Source organism: Vanellus vanellus (genome assembly GCF_965231255.1).
Source record: "Vanellus vanellus genome assembly, contig: HAP1_SCAFFOLD_198, whole genome shotgun sequence".
Taxonomy (NCBI): domain Eukaryota; kingdom Metazoa; phylum Chordata; class Aves; order Charadriiformes; family Charadriidae; genus Vanellus; species Vanellus vanellus.
The window spans coordinates 85,745-100,538 of record NW_028127772.1 but is presented as its reverse complement, the minus strand read 5'-3'; the positions used below and the strand labels follow the sequence as shown (position 1 = coordinate 100,538).

General features: G+C 51.5%; 1 protein-coding gene across 1 annotated transcript; it reads left to right on the top strand.

Moving 5' to 3' along the window:
• Positions 1-376: 376 nt before the first annotated feature.
• LOC309685009 (electroneutral sodium bicarbonate exchanger 1-like) lies at positions 377-14,469 on the top strand (the record flags this gene model as incomplete). Its single annotated transcript, XM_082500830.1, has 17 exons — positions 377-392; positions 2,866-3,001; positions 3,193-3,346; positions 4,898-5,037; positions 5,411-5,498; positions 5,936-6,082; positions 6,247-6,338; positions 6,827-7,001; positions 7,136-7,269; positions 8,159-8,357; positions 9,522-9,665; positions 10,371-10,484; positions 10,838-10,999; positions 11,596-11,847; positions 12,667-12,735; positions 14,012-14,185; positions 14,287-14,469. 17 exons carry the CDS (start codon positions 377-379, stop codon positions 14,467-14,469), a joined length of 2,379 nt encoding a protein of 792 aa, XP_082356956.1.
• Positions 14,470-14,794: the final 325 nt, after the last annotated feature.

Genomic DNA, 14,794 nt, shown 5'->3' with positions numbered 1-14,794 from the left:
TCGCTTGGGGGGGATTTGGGGAGCTGTGATGCCCAAATCGCTCCGTTTATTCCCACTCTGACACCCCTGTAACACACTCAAGCTCGCTGTTGTATTTAAATTGCAATTTTATTTCAATTGTGATTGTATCTAAGTTGCGATTTAATTTAAATAGTGATTTAATTCAAATTGGGGTTTTACTTCGGTGGCGATTTTACTTAAATTGCAATTTAATTCAAATCGGTGTTTTATTTAAGTAATGATTTTACTAAAATTGCCATTTAAAGCGATTTGATTAAGCCCCTTTTGTCCCGTGCCTTTTCTGAGGATGGGGTTTGGGTTTTTGAGGTTTTTTTCCGGTAAATCTGGAGGGGAGTAGACGCATTGCTAAGAAGGGATGGAGGGTGGCGGAGGTCAGCGTGGGAGAGAGGACAGGAAAGCCACAGGCGTGTCATAATCCGGCTGCCAGGTGACGCGGGCGAGTGCCGGGAGCTGGCGGGGAGGTCGCAACAAGTCAGCTTTGAAATTAGTACTCGGGGGCCAGAAAAAGCTCATTCCCAGATGGGAACGTTTGTTCCTTTTGCTCATTAAATTAACTGGTGAGCAGGAGGTGTGACCTTCCCAAGTGTCGCTGCTGCGCGGCAGCAGGTGATGCCATTCAGTCGAAGCAGGGATTTGGGGGATAAAAAGCAGGTTTCCGGTATTTTGCTCTTCTCTAAAGAGAAGGGTTTCCTGGAGGCCCTTTGAAAGTTGCAGTTGCGACTCGAGTGTGAGACGTGGCTGGGTTTTTATTTCTTTGAGCGTGGTGATCCCGGTGATGCCCTTCCCCAGCCCAGGGGGCAAGGGGAGAAGAGAACTCCTGTAGTACTCCTTTGGCTTTTAAGGCACAGATGCTCTTTGTGCAGCGCTGGCAGTGGTATTTCAGCCAAGGAGGGCATTAGCTCTCAGCCCTTGGCTTTTCTTTTGAGGAGAAAAACGCAGTTTTGTGTGGAAAGCAGGCTTGCAGCAAGAGAAGCCCGAGCCTGGTTGGGCTGAAGTCGAAGCTTCACCCTTGCAGGTTCTTGAGGGCCTTTGGAGGTTGGTGGTGGCCATGTCCTGTGGCCAAGTGCCATCTAGTGAGTCCTGCAGGTATCACGTTTGGAGAATGAAACTGGCTGTGCTCAAAAGTGTGGGGTTGGGTTCCCCCACCCCACCCCACTCCACCCCCAGTTTGGAAATCCCTTTTTTAATTTTAATTTTTCGAAAGGAACCACAAGAACGAAGCAGGAGGTTTGGTTTTGGTTTGAAACACTCAACTGTCTCCCCTTTTAGTAAATCCTTCCAGACTCACGGTATATACAATACAGGTGACATTACAGGTGGTTTTATTTGGGTATGGGAATAAAAACCTCCAAGTCTGCGTTTTTAGGGCTGTGCCTGGAGGAGGAGACACACAGAGTTGTGATGCTCTTGGGCTCGCATGGCGCAGGGATGGGTGATGACTGGGAGGACGTAAGGGAGCTCTCCTCACCCGGCCCCAACTTGTACCTTCTTCTCCTCACTAAACAGAGACACGATGAGGAGGCGGTGATTGACCAGGGAAGAACGAGCACCGCTGTCACTATTCACTATGAGAAGGAGGAGCTGGAAGGTGAGTCGGGAGAGGTGCCACCAGCCCCACGCGTTTTTCCATCGCGCTAAGTCCCTGCCGCGTCCTGTGCTCAGCGTATGCATCACCTGCAGCGAAACGTGGCGTGCTTCTAAATAAACAAGCACAGTTATTTTCACATTGTTTTAATATTATGGCTTTTAGACAGAGGGGAAAAAGCCCCCATGGCATCTGCGGTGTGAGCGTTGGCCACAGAGCTTGGTAGTTCCCAGCTTATTTTCTCAGAGGCTGCTCTTGGCTTGGAGAGGTCAGGAGAATAATTTGATGGCTGCAGACACAGGGCTGTGATTTTCTTTTTTTTTTGTTCCAGACTTCATTATCACAGGACTGATTGGATCTCCTCTTGTTGCCTTGTGCCATACAAAGATTTTAAAAATAATTACCTTCTGTCGCTGCTTAATGAGCAGGTCTGAGTGTTGTCCAGCCAAAGCTGGAATTTTAGACAAGGGTTGATATTTTCAGGGCACTTTTAGGTGACCCGGAGCCATCGCTTGTTGTTGCTCTGTTGTTGCAAAGTTAGAGTAAAACAGGCTTGGAAAAAAGGGTGTCTCTGACATTCAGGGATGCAGTGAAACTAAAATGAAGAGAAGTTGGTGTTTCCTCCTGGGATGGATGCGCTGGTTTAATCGTGGCAGCGGCGTCAACCGTCTCCGCAATATCGAGAGTGATGCGAACACTGCTTTTTTCGCAGGCCACCGCACCCTGTCCGTGGGCGTGCGGATGCCGCTGGTGAGGCAAAGCCACCGGCGCCACCGGCACCACCGACCCCACCGCCAGAAGCATCGGAAGAAGGAACGGGAGAAGGACTGTGCCCCAATGGAGCAGGGCTACCACTGTAAGTCCCGCCGCAGTGTTCACGAGCCTTCTCGGGGCTGCGTGGGTGCCGGGGTCCTCTGCAAGCAGGTCTGTGTGGCTGATTTGTGTGGTTTGCTGTTCTTCTGAGGGAAAGTGGCATTATTTGGGAGGCAGTTGAAGGCATAATGGATTGAGGCTGGTCTTCCGTAGAGGGATCCTGCCTTTAAAAATGGAAACGTGGGGAAGGAAAGTGGCCCGTCCTTATGCAGAGGTGCAATAGATGCTTCTGCTTCTCCGTGGCTCTGTGCAAGCCTGGCCAGACCCGGGGGAGAGGGGCTAGCCCAATATTTAGGGCTGAACTGGTGCCGATCGATGGCCACTTTGTGTGTGAGCGTGACGGGTCGAATGCAGGTGTGGTAACGGGATTTATCTTCTGCCCCCAGACACCCCATCCCAGCGGGTGCAGTTCATCCTCAGCACCGAGGAGGACGAGCAGCATGTTCCCCACCACTTGTTCACTGAGCTGGATGAGATCTTCCTGAAGGCGGGTGAAGATGCCGAGTGGAAGGAAACGGCAAGGTAAATCCCTGCCACCGGCTGCGGTGGCGGCCATGGGCTCTGCCTTCCGCTCTCCGGGACGTGAAGCTTTTGCAGCTGCAGGTGCCGATGCGCGGAGCCTTCTCCTCTTGCCGCCCCGTAGCTGCACCGAAGGGGTTGCAGAGCTGAGGCTGTTTTCTTGCAACGGGGCTGATCGTGCCCAATGTCCGCAGGTGGCTGAAGTTTGAGGAGGACGTGGAAGATGGCGGCGAGCGCTGGAGCAAGCCCTACGTGGCCACGCTGTCCTTGCACAGCCTCTTTGAGCTGCGGAGCTGCATCAGCAACGGGATGGTGCTGCTGGACGTTTGTGCCAACAGCATCGAAGAGATCGCAGGTACTGAGCACGCTGCGTCCCGCCGGGAACGGCTGAGCTCAATTTGCCGCGGTGCCCTTCACTCCCGTATCAAACCCTGCCCCAATGGCACATCCTTTTCCAGAAGTCGCGCGGTGTTTTTAAATCGTGGGTTGCTTTTTGGATGTAGACTGGGTGTACAACAGTCACATCAGCTTTTTCTCCCAGTATGGGAGCCTTTTGAAAGCAATTTGTGGGGTCAGAGAGGCGATTAGAGAATATTCTCTGGCCAGAAAGGAGTGTCAGGGCTTGGCAGGCTGCTCTCAGAAACACGGAGTCTGCGTAAGAGCTGAACCTCCTTAAATAAGCTACTTACTACAAGCTGTTTCCTCCCATTCTTTGTTTTGTTTTTTTCCTATTGCCTTAACATCCAGGATTTAAGAGCTTTAAAGGCAGAGTTTATCTGGCAGGTGACCAAGCAGCATATTTCTGTGGGGAAGATAATTGAAGTTAATTGAAAAAGCGGCTTTGGAGAAATTATCTTTGACTGGCAGGTCTCCATTCAGCCCTTGCAAGAGCTGGAGAAATCGGAGCCGTTATTAGCACGTTTCTCCCTGTGTTTGGCAAATTGCAGTCGATGGGCAAAGGAAACTCTGGGAAAGTCTGTGCTAGAGATTGCTTATAATTTGTTGAAATGTGTCGAGTCTAGAGAGTCTGTCTAGAAACGCCAGATCGGGCAAAAAAATGTCATTATCTAGGATGGGGAATAATTATCTGAGCGGAGTGATGAATAAGCACTTTGATGATGGCTTTTAGCAAAAGAGAATTCTTCCTTTTGCTGCAAAGGCTGAACTGCGTTAAAACGTCTTGCTAAGCAAGGCTGAGCCTGCGTTAGGGTATCCTGCGTGTCGCAGCCTTCGCCGGGGGCTTGAGGGGTCGGGGCTTGGGGACTTTCTGCTCTGACGGCTTTGTTTCCTGTTGCCATCTCCAGATATGATCCTGGGCCAGCAAGAGCAGTCCGCGGGGTTTGATGAGTGCACGCGGGAGAAAGTTCGAGAAGTGCTTTTGAAGAAACATCACCATCAGAACGAGAAGAAAAGAAACAACCTTCTCCCCATCGTCTGCTCGTTTCCTGACATGAGCAAGAAGCAGTTAGACGTGCATCCCCTCGACAAGCCAGGTGAGGGTTCCTGCAGGGTTTGGTACCCGATGAGGGTTTCTGCCAGGCTTTGGCACCAGGTGAAGGTTTCTGCAGGGCTTTGGCCCCATTAGACTTCTCCTGGCAAAGGAGAAGTGTCCCGATTGCTCCTTGCTTTTCTTTCTGAGTGTCTTTCTTTCTCCTTCCAACCCAAACACTCACTCCTCACCCATCTCCCACCACTGCAGAAGCTAAAAATGGGGTGAACCGTGACACCAATGCAATGGACCTAAGCAAGGTGAGACACTCATAGCTTTCTTACACCTTTAGGGCCAGATTTGCTCTTGCAAACTTGGCTGCAGAGTGTTCTGCAGAGTGTGGTGCGCTTTGCTTTTGGGGTAATGGCCTGAAAATCCTTTGTCATGCCCAGGCTGAGCTGCGCTTCATGAAGAAAATTCCCACCGGGGCTGAAGCGTGCAACGTGCTCATAGGAGAGCTGGATTTCCTTCGCCAGCCCATCGTGGCATTTGTCCGCCTGAGCCCAGCTGTCCTCCTCTCGGGCATGACGGAAGTTCCCATCCCAACGAGGTCTGAATGAGAAGCGTAAAGTTTGTATTTAAAAAAAAACACCACAACAAACCACCAAATTGCACGCATCAGTTGGGCGTCCCAGGGGAACACGGCCAGTGGGAGCAAGCACGTTTCTCCCACCCACATCTCCGTGCTTTCATTTCTCCCTTCCCTGCTGGAGCTTTTAAACCCATTGGCCAATTTTAATGAAAGTTGGCCCCAAACTCAAATTTGCATTTGGTTTTGATGCGTTTCAAATTCATCACCGGAGTCGGTGAGCCTACACGTCCCCCCTGGAGCCACGCTCTGGGGTGGGAGCTCCCAGGGATTTCCTTGGGTGCCCTTTGAGTGAGGCCATGTTCTTCTCTCTCATTTTGGTTTTCTTGCCTAGGTTCCTGTTTGTTTTGCTTGGACCAGGAGGAAAAGCCCATCAGTACCACGAGATCGGCAGGTCCATGGCTACTATCATGACGGATGAGGTGTGACGAGATAAGAGATATCTCCGGGTCATTTTTTTGGGCTTTCTTCACCTCTCCCTGTCTCTGTAGTAGTGAGGAAGAGGGTTTGCTGTCCCTCTTAGCTGCCTGCAGGAGGCTAAAATCCCACCTGGGCTGCAGCCCGCGCCTCATCCTTCTCCCCAGGGTCCCCAGCACGCTGTCCCCAGTGGTGGCATTGCCAGGGCCAGTGAAACTTCTCCTCTTGAAGCAGAAGGCTGTGGTGTGCCATGGGGGACGGGAGCCTGGTGGAGATGGTTACAAATACTGTGATGCACAGATTTTTGCTTTGGGGGGAATATTTCCTGCCACTTCCAACAGGCGATTTGGGGGAAATGACCTTGCATTTAGCCAAGAGCTTATTGCACTGGTTAGGACATCCGAGATGGGTCATGCTCTCACCAGGTTGTCTCCTACGGCAGGTTTTCCACGATGTTGCCTATAAAGCCAAGAACCGGGCTGACCTGGTGGCTGGCATCGATGAGTTTCTGGATCAGGTCATGGTTTTGCCGCCAGGAGAGTGGGATCCCTCCATACGAATTGAGCCCCCGAAAAACGTCCCTTCGCAGGTGGGTGCTGCGGCAGAAGGAGGCACAATGGGGACGGGCAGGAGGGCAGCACGGCTGGGGGTGCTGCTCAGGGGCCCAAATTCACAGGTCATGTACCCAGCCCAAAAAGCAAAACAAGCCAGTGGCTGCAAAGACATATCTTTATCTTATTTCCATTTTAACAGGAAAAAAGGAAGGTGCCAGAAGGTCTTGATAACAGCGCTTCTCACAGCAAGCCGGAGAAACACAGCGGTCCTGAACTGGAGCGGACAGGAAGGTGTGAACTGAAATAGTTTGGTGGGGTGTTTTTCTGTTTGCCCCTAAAATCTGAGCGCACACCTCCCTTCTAGCAGAGTTTTGGGGTTAACTGGGTCAGTGAAGGGGCTCCAGGTTCCCAGCTTGGTCCCCTGGGCTGGGCGGGTGGGAGATTTGGGCAGCTGGGCTGAGCCGCAGCATGGTTGCACACAGGTTTTCTTGCTTTGGGGTGGAAGCAGATGTGTAAGTACCTCCAGGTAGAGCTCTGCTGCTTCTCAAAGTGAGGGACTGTTGCAATAAGAGGGGACGGGCTCTCAGGTTTGGTCTCCTTTTCTTTTTGTTGGAGGGTTTTTTCATATGCCTCAGTTTCTACTGGGGCTAAAATGGGAGAAGGAGACTTCTTTTTAGCAATGGAAGTTACTCTGTGCTTGCGATTGTCCTTCCTCAGCCAAGAAAACTTAACGCTGTCTTCCACGAAAATGGTTTGGTTTTTTTTTTTCCTTCCTCCAGGCTCTTTGGAGGTTTGATCCGGGATGTGAAGCGAAAAGCCCCCTGGTTCTGGAGTGACTTTCGGGATGGTCTGAGCCTGCAGTGTCTGGCGTCCTTTCTCTTCCTCTACTGTGCCTGCATGTCCCCCATCATCACCTTCGGGGGACTGCTGGGGGAGGCGACCAACGGCCACATAGTGAGCACCTCTCTCTGTTGGGTGGCACAGGGGAGGACAACACTCATGCAAAAGTCCTTGCTGCAGTGAATTTGCACTTGTTTTTTTCCCTCTAATGACTTAATTACTCGCTGCTGCCTCTCTTCCCCGGACAGAGTGCCATGGAGTCGCTGCTGGGCGCATCCATGACCGGCGTGGTGTATTCCCTCTTTGCTGGCCAACCTCTCACCATCCTCGGCAGCACCGGCCCCGTCCTCGTGTTCGAGAAGATCCTCTACAAGTTCTGCAAGTAAGGCTGGCTGCTGCGGCCAGGTGCTGCGAGCGCCTTTGGAAGAAGTCAGGGATGGAGAAAGGATGTTTTTCTTAGTGGTAGTTGGTAGATTTAAGTTGTCTTCTGTGTCACAGAAGATCATGCGCTGCTGCTTTAGTATGTGACGGTGCAGGAGCCCTCGGTCTCTGAAGGATGGATGGGTGGTTCGGAGCTTTTAGGGTTAAAGTGAAAGAGCAGGAGGAGAAACCACAAGGATGTGGATGCCCGAGATGGGCTGCACAGGGAAGATGAGACAAATGACTCTGGTTTGGGAATGAGGGAAGATTTGCTTTCCTCTCAGTACAAACTCGGGCACTTTTTTGCATGATTTTTGCTGGAAGTGGATATATATTTTACCCACATATCCAAAGAGTTTTCTGGTCCAATGTTTTGATGATTTTTGAGAAAGCAGGAGCTTTTCAGGCAAAATGGATATTTTCCATGACAGTCTTTTTGTTGTGGCAACTGTGATGGGAGATTAACCCCCTTATTGCAATTAAATTTATTATGAAGCCCCAACTTGCTGGCAGCAGGTGACTGGGGGCAAACCCAGCAGGTTTTGCTGTTAGGGCATCGGGGTGATGTGGGAGAACACCACCTTCCACAACAGGGACCTGACCTCAATTAGCCTCCGAGGCATTAACACAAGGTAATTGTTAAATAAGGATAATTAAATAATTAGCCTCTCCTCCTGCGGGCCCACACCCTGCGCCGCAGCCCCGAGGCTGTCTGTGGTAGGACCGGAAACTGCATTTACCATCCGCAGCCTTGACACGCTCCTGAATTGCTGCCGACTTTCCCGGAAGGAAGGCACGGCTCGGAGCCTCTTGCTGCCCTCTCCACCCTGCGTTTTCTTTTGCTTTCCCAGGGACTACGCACTCTCCTATCTCTCTCTCCGGGCATGCATTGGTCTGTGGACCGCCTTCTTCTGCATAGTGCTGGTGGCCACCGATGCTAGCTCTTTGGTGTGCTACATCACCCGCTTCACCGAAGAAGCCTTCGCCTCCCTCATCTGCATCATCTTCATCTATGAGGCTCTGGAGAAGCTGAGTCACTTGCGAGTGACCTACCCTGTGCACACGCACAGCAAGCTGGACTTCCTCACCATCTCCTAGTGGGTTTCTTCCTCCTAAAACACCGCTGCCCCTTGGCAGGAGCTCAGGGCTGCACCTCCATCGCCTTCCCCTCACCCCTGTCTTGGCTTCTCTCCTCCCAGCTGTAAGTGTGAGGCACCGACCCATCCCAGCAACGGAACCCTGCAGTTCTGGGAGAGCAACAAGATCAATGTGTCTGGCATCACCTGGGAGAACCTCACGGTGACTGTAAGTGCCCCGAGTCACTGCTTCCTCGTGCCGCGACCGCGGGGTCCAGGGGCACTGGCCTGGTGCAAAGCTCAGAGCCCTTCAGGTGATGGTGGGCTTCAACTTGTGCCAGTGCTGCTCTGAAAAGTCATTACTTCAGTGTGTTTAACCTCCTTGGGCCTGGGAAGGAGAGTCCACCTCTCCACCTCATCCCCGACATGGTGGGCAATAACTGTCATCCTCAGGACAGCGGTTCTGTCTGGGAGCAAGGTTCAGTGGGTGCTTTGGTTATTGGAGAAGTTGGAGGACTTCAGTTCATGCTTGAAGGCCATAATTAGCTTCCTTAATTGGTTCCTAGTAACTCCAGGCCTTGCTTTCTTACTCAGCGCTGTCTGAAGGTACGTGCATAAACTTGCATGTCTGAGCAGACCCTTGGGCTGTTGTTGCTGGAAGCAGAGCTCAGGCACAGGGTGGGACGCTCTTATGGACATCTTCACCCCCCTTGGCTGTGTCCTGTGAGCCCGCCCCTGGGAAGGGACAATTTGTCTCTTCTCCTTTCCTGTCACTGTTGTCTTAGCCCTCCTTCCCCGTTCCCTCTTTCACTCTCCCCAAGAGTTCCCAGTGTTTCCTTCCCCTCTGGTGTCTTCTTCAGCCACGGTTACCTGCTGTTCAAGCAGAGGATGTGCCATAGGTCTGTGGTACAGTGTCCCATCACATCTCCTCTCTCCGCTGTCTGTGTAGTTCCATGTGTCACTTATTCAGCTGCTGTTGATCGTTAAATATAAATCTCCGCTAGCTGCAGCAGTCCCGAGGTCACAGATCTTGGAGCAAGATCCTCCAAACCCCCTAGTTATCCGAGGTTTCCTTGCCGCATGTGCACTACCTTTGTGTCCTGATGCTCTGTTTCCCCAGGAATGTCGGTATTTGCATGGAGAGTTTCGTGGACCTGCCTGTGGACACGATGGCCCCTACACGCCCGATGTCCTCTTCTGGTGCTGCATCCTCTTCTTCTCCACCTTTGTCCTGTCGGGCTTATTGAAGAAGTTTAAAACCAGCCGCTACTTCCCGACCAGAGTAGGTAGAAGACGGTGGCCAGCAGCAGCCTCCACACTCATTTCCCAAAATGGCTTTCCCGGAGCACTAAGCAGTGTTTGCCACCGCTTGGTCAAACTGGGAAATATTGGACCTTGAAGGCCAAACTTGGATGTCCCTCACTCATTTCCAGGAGTGCAAAACGATCGTAGCGTTTCCCACCTGCCCCGCGACCTGCCCCGGAGCGTTTTTTTGCCCAGGCAGTGGGAAATCGGGTCTTCCAAAGCTGGTTGTTTGTTGTTTTTTTGTTTGTGTTTTTTTTTCACCTTGTGTGCCCAAGGGGAAAGTTGATTCAAATGAGGAGCTGCCATAGAAAAAGACACAAAAGACACTGTTTCTTCCTTTTGAGGAGCAAATGATGCCTCAGTGCCTTATTCCCATTGTAGCTGTGAGTGCAGCTGTAGAGGCAGACGTCTGTTTCCTTATTTTTTAATATTTATTGGCTTTTTTTTTAAGGTTTGAATTTAAACCACCCTTTTCCACCTAATTAAACTTATTTTATTGCCTGACACCAGATCTCGCAGGTACAAACACAGCAACAGCATCTAACCGAGGGATTTGGCTGCATCTTCTCAGAGTGGTGGGAATGTGTTTACCAGCCTTAATGCTGTTGATGTCTTTAACTTTTCCATCTCACAGTATGGCCCCGTTTGTGCTGTCCCTTTCAGCTCTGCTTTCTTGCCCCAGGTACGGTCTGCAGTAAGTGACTTTGGTGTCTTCCTCACCATTGTCGTCATGGTGCTCGTTGACTTCCTGGTTGGGATCCCATCGCCGAAGCTCCACGTCCCCCACATGTTCAAGGTAATGTGGTGTTTTGGTGTGGAGCTGCTTTCAGCCCTTGGGGATGCCACAAGGTGATGCTGGGACAGGACAGGGCTGAGTCTGGAGATGCTGGTGGTGTTACCATCTCCTCTTCCACCTCCGAGTGCATTGTTTCCTTCTGGAAAGAGGAAGCCAGCCCCAAAACTTGATACCTACAGAAGTATGTATAGGTGCTTGCGACAAGGACGCTGGCACTGCTGAACCCCGTAGGAGAGGGTGACATGAAGGCAGGGCCAGGAGATGAGGCGGCACAGCGATGGAGAGGAAAATCAAAGCCAGTGAAGTGGCTGGGCTGGGAGTTGATCCTGATGTGTGTTTTGGCTTTGTTGCAGCCTACCAGAGACGACCGCGGGTGGTTGGTCAACCCCATAGGGCCCAACCCTTGGTGGACGGTGTTGGCCGCGCCCATCCCAGCTCTGCTCTGCACCATCTTGATATTCATGGACCAGCAGATCACGTCTGTCATTGTCAACAGGAAGGAGCACAAGCTGAAGGTAAGGGGCTGCAAGAGCTGACCCCATCCCCACCCCACTCTGGGCTGCAGGTGTGGGGAGAAGCTCCTATGCCAAGTGCTTTGTGAAGGCGTTGGTTTGGGACAATGTCAGGCTGTGTGGCAGGATGCTCTGCTGGATTAGTGATGTCACAGGGAGCAAACGAGGGCAGTTCAGATGAGCAATCTTTTGGAGGAGCAAATTAATTTTCGAGCACTATAGAAGCGTGTTTTTGTTTCAAAACGCCAGCAGGAGCTGGGGGAACGAACTGTTTTGACGCACTGCCAGGGATAACTCGGGGTCACATCTTGCTTACAAGCAGTAGAAATTTCTTTATGAATGAAAATAGTCTGTTTGTTTGTGTGTTTGTTTGAGAAGTAGCTATTGCACAAACCTCCCAAATCCACTTGGTCTGAACTCCTGCCAGATTTTCATGCAAGGTGCTTGCGCAAAGACCGGATCCATCCTTATTTTTGCCAATTCTTCTCTTAAATTTTCAAGAGGGTGACTTGCGCCCAAGTAGGGTTTGAGTCTGAGTCGCGACGTTGTCCTCGCTCTTGTGCTGTGGGATGCTCTGTTCCTTGTTTTGCTGCCCACAGAAAGGATGCGGGTACCACCTGGACCTTTTCATGGTGGCCGTGATGCTCGGGGTGTGCTCCGTGATGGGGCTGCCCTGGTTTGTGGCTGCGACTGTCCTGTCCATCACCCACGTCAATAGCCTCAAAGTGGAGTCTGGCTGCTCAGCTCCAGGAGAACAACCCAAGTTTCTGGGGATACGAGAGCAGAGAGTCACCGGCTTGATGATCTTTGTGCTCATGGGCTGCTCTGTCTTCTTCACTTCGGTGTTAAAGGTAAGAGGAAAATGCAAAACGCCCAACAAGCGTGAGCTTTTTGCAGGTTTGACAAAAACCATCCCCTCCCTCCAGGCCTGAGTAGGTGTGGAGCAGAGGAGGAGGCGATCCCAAACCTTGAGGCTTGGCCCATGGTGGGAACCAGCCTCAGTTACCCTTTCCACCAGTTTGGTGTCCTCGAGGCAAGCGAGCAGGACAACTGCTTTAATTCCCAGGTGTCTCTCAGGCCCACCTGTGTTTATGGGTTACGACAAAGCGGATTCAGACCAGTACACTGCTGTCTTTCAAGCAGGCAGCACCTTATGGGATGCAATTGACTCCCCCAAATGCCTCCCAACAGCCTTTCCCAGTAGCTAAACACACCAAAATCATCCCCGTGGGCTTCCTTGTGTGCTCCTCCCACAAAGTCACCGCAGCTCTAGGCTAAAAGGAGGAACTTCGCTTTTGCGTGTTGCCACAAAAATGTGTAGAAATGTTCTTCTGCCGTCACAGAACGTGGCGTACAGTTTCATGGGTGAAATGACCTATTTTCCTCCAACCTTTCAGGAAAACAGGAGTATTCTAATGAAACGTAACTAAAAATTTATTAGATTATTCTAATGAAACGTAACTAAATGCTCTGCCTAAAGCAGAGCATACACTCACTCACTCGCACGCACAAAACCTCTACGGGTTGAGAGCTGAAACATCTCTAACCCTGTGGAAACTGGAAAGCTTTAGGCAATTTTAGGCAGTGCCTCTAGAAGAGAGCAGTAATACTGAAAAAGCAATTAAAAAAATAAATTATTGCATTCTTTTTTTTTTTTTTTAATTTCCCAGTTTATACCCATGCCTGTGCTTTACGGTGTCTTTCTCTACATGGGCGTGTCGTCGCTCAGAGGGATTCAGGTACGGACTCTTACAGCGTGCAGCTCCCTGCTGTGTCATCTCCAGAGAAGCAGGAAAAAAGCAGTGGTGTGGGAGAAAACCTCCCCAAAAGCAGGCAGTGAAAGTATTTTGTATAAGGAAAAGATTGGTGGGGGCACAGGAGGTACGTAGGGCGGGAGGACCAGGCAAGTTCAGCGCGCTCTGCATCACGGTTTGGGACAGGGCAGTGTTTGGTGTGGTGAAAATGGGGGAATTCAGTGCAAAGCGAAGGCGATTTCTACTGCCGGTGGGAATCCTCACTGGGGGATTCAGTGGGCTGAGAAATGGCAAATAACAAACAGAAGAATAGAATATATTAAAAATATATTTTTATAGAAGAACAGGGAGGGGGGGTGAGATGGTCTGAGGAGGACCTGGGGGTGCGGACTGATGAGAAGCTCACCGTGAGCCGGCAATGCGCGATCGCAGCCCAGAAGGCCGACCGCATCCTGGGCTGCATCAGCAGTGTGTCCGGCAGGGCGAGGGGGGATTGTGCCCTCTGCTGTGCTCTGCTCTGGGGAGACCCCCTGCAGTGCTGCCTCCAGCTCGGGGGCCGCAGCACAGGAGAGCCATGGACCTGCTGGAGCGGGGCCAGAGGAGGCCCTGAAGCTGCTGGGAGGGCTGGAGCCCCTCTGCTGGGAGGACAGTCTGGGAGAGGTGGGGGGTTCATACCGGAGAAGAGGAGGCTCCGGGGAGTCCTCAGAGCCCCTGCCAGTGCCTAAAGGGGCTCCAGGAGAGTTGGGGAGGGACTCTAGATGAGGGAGGGGAGCAATGGGACGAGGGGGGATGGTTTGACACTGACAGAGGGCAGATTGAGATGAGATATCAGGGAGAAATTTTTCCCTGTGAGGGTGGTGAGGCACCAGCGCAGGTTGCCCTGAGAATCTGTGGCTGCCCCATCCCTGGAGGTGTTCAAGGCCAGGTTGGACGGGGCTTGGAGCAACCTGGGCTGGTGGGAGGTGTCCCTGCCCAGGGCAGGGGGTGGGACTGGATGATCTTCGAGGTCCCTTCCAACCTAAACCCTTCTGTGATTCTATAATAGAAGGACGTGGAATAATTGCAATTTGGTGGGCAGCTCTCATGGACACACTGGTTTATAGATGGAGCAAAGGGAAAACGGGTGCTGCTCCTGGGAGGAACAAAATGGGATCCAGGATTTCTCACTGCACGCGAGATCCTGAAAACTCCTTCCACGTGCCAACAGGGCCGGAAACTTTCCGCAGCCCCAAGGGGTAACTTTTCCGCTTTTATTTTGCAGTTCTTCGATCGCTTGAAGCTCTTTTGGATGCCGGCAAAACACCAGCCGGATTTCATCTACCTGCGGCACGTTCCCTTGCGGAAGGTGCATTTCTTCACCGTGATCCAGCTCATCTGCCTCGTCCTGCTCTGGGCCATCAAGGTGTCCCGTGCTGCCATCATCTTTCCCATGATGGTAAGAGCCGGTGCCGCTTGGCAGCGGGACGTTTGCAGCGTCGGAGTGAGACGTAGCATCATCTCACACCTCAACCCCCTCTTCCTTCTTATTTTGTGAAGGTTTTGGCTCTCGTGTTTGTCCGGAAAGCGATGGACTTCTGCTTCTCAAAGCGGGAGCTCAGCTTTTTGGATGACCTTATGCCAGAAAGCAGGAAGAAGTTGTCCGATGCCAAAAATGAAGCCAAAGAAGAAGAGGTGATGCTTGCTGGGTGCTCGGGGGTGGATGTCTCCCTCGGGCTCTGAGATTGCCTCTTTCCATCACAGCTTCTTTTGAAATGTTGGGGGAAGATCCGAACTCAATAGAAAGAGATCCTGACAGCCTGGATCCCGCATCATAACCTTGTTTTTAAATTAGCAGTGTGCTTAACACTTGAATAGCGGTATAATTTTTAAAGGTGCCATTTATAATCAACATTATAATTATGATGGAAAGATTTGCTCGTAAGGATGGTTTTAACCCCCCCCAAAATGTTTGGAGTGAAAGGTCTTTCCCCGGCTGCGCTAACAGAAGGTCAGAAGGAGAGGGCAGCACGTGGGTTTTGCTGGGTGTTTAGTTTATCTCCACTTC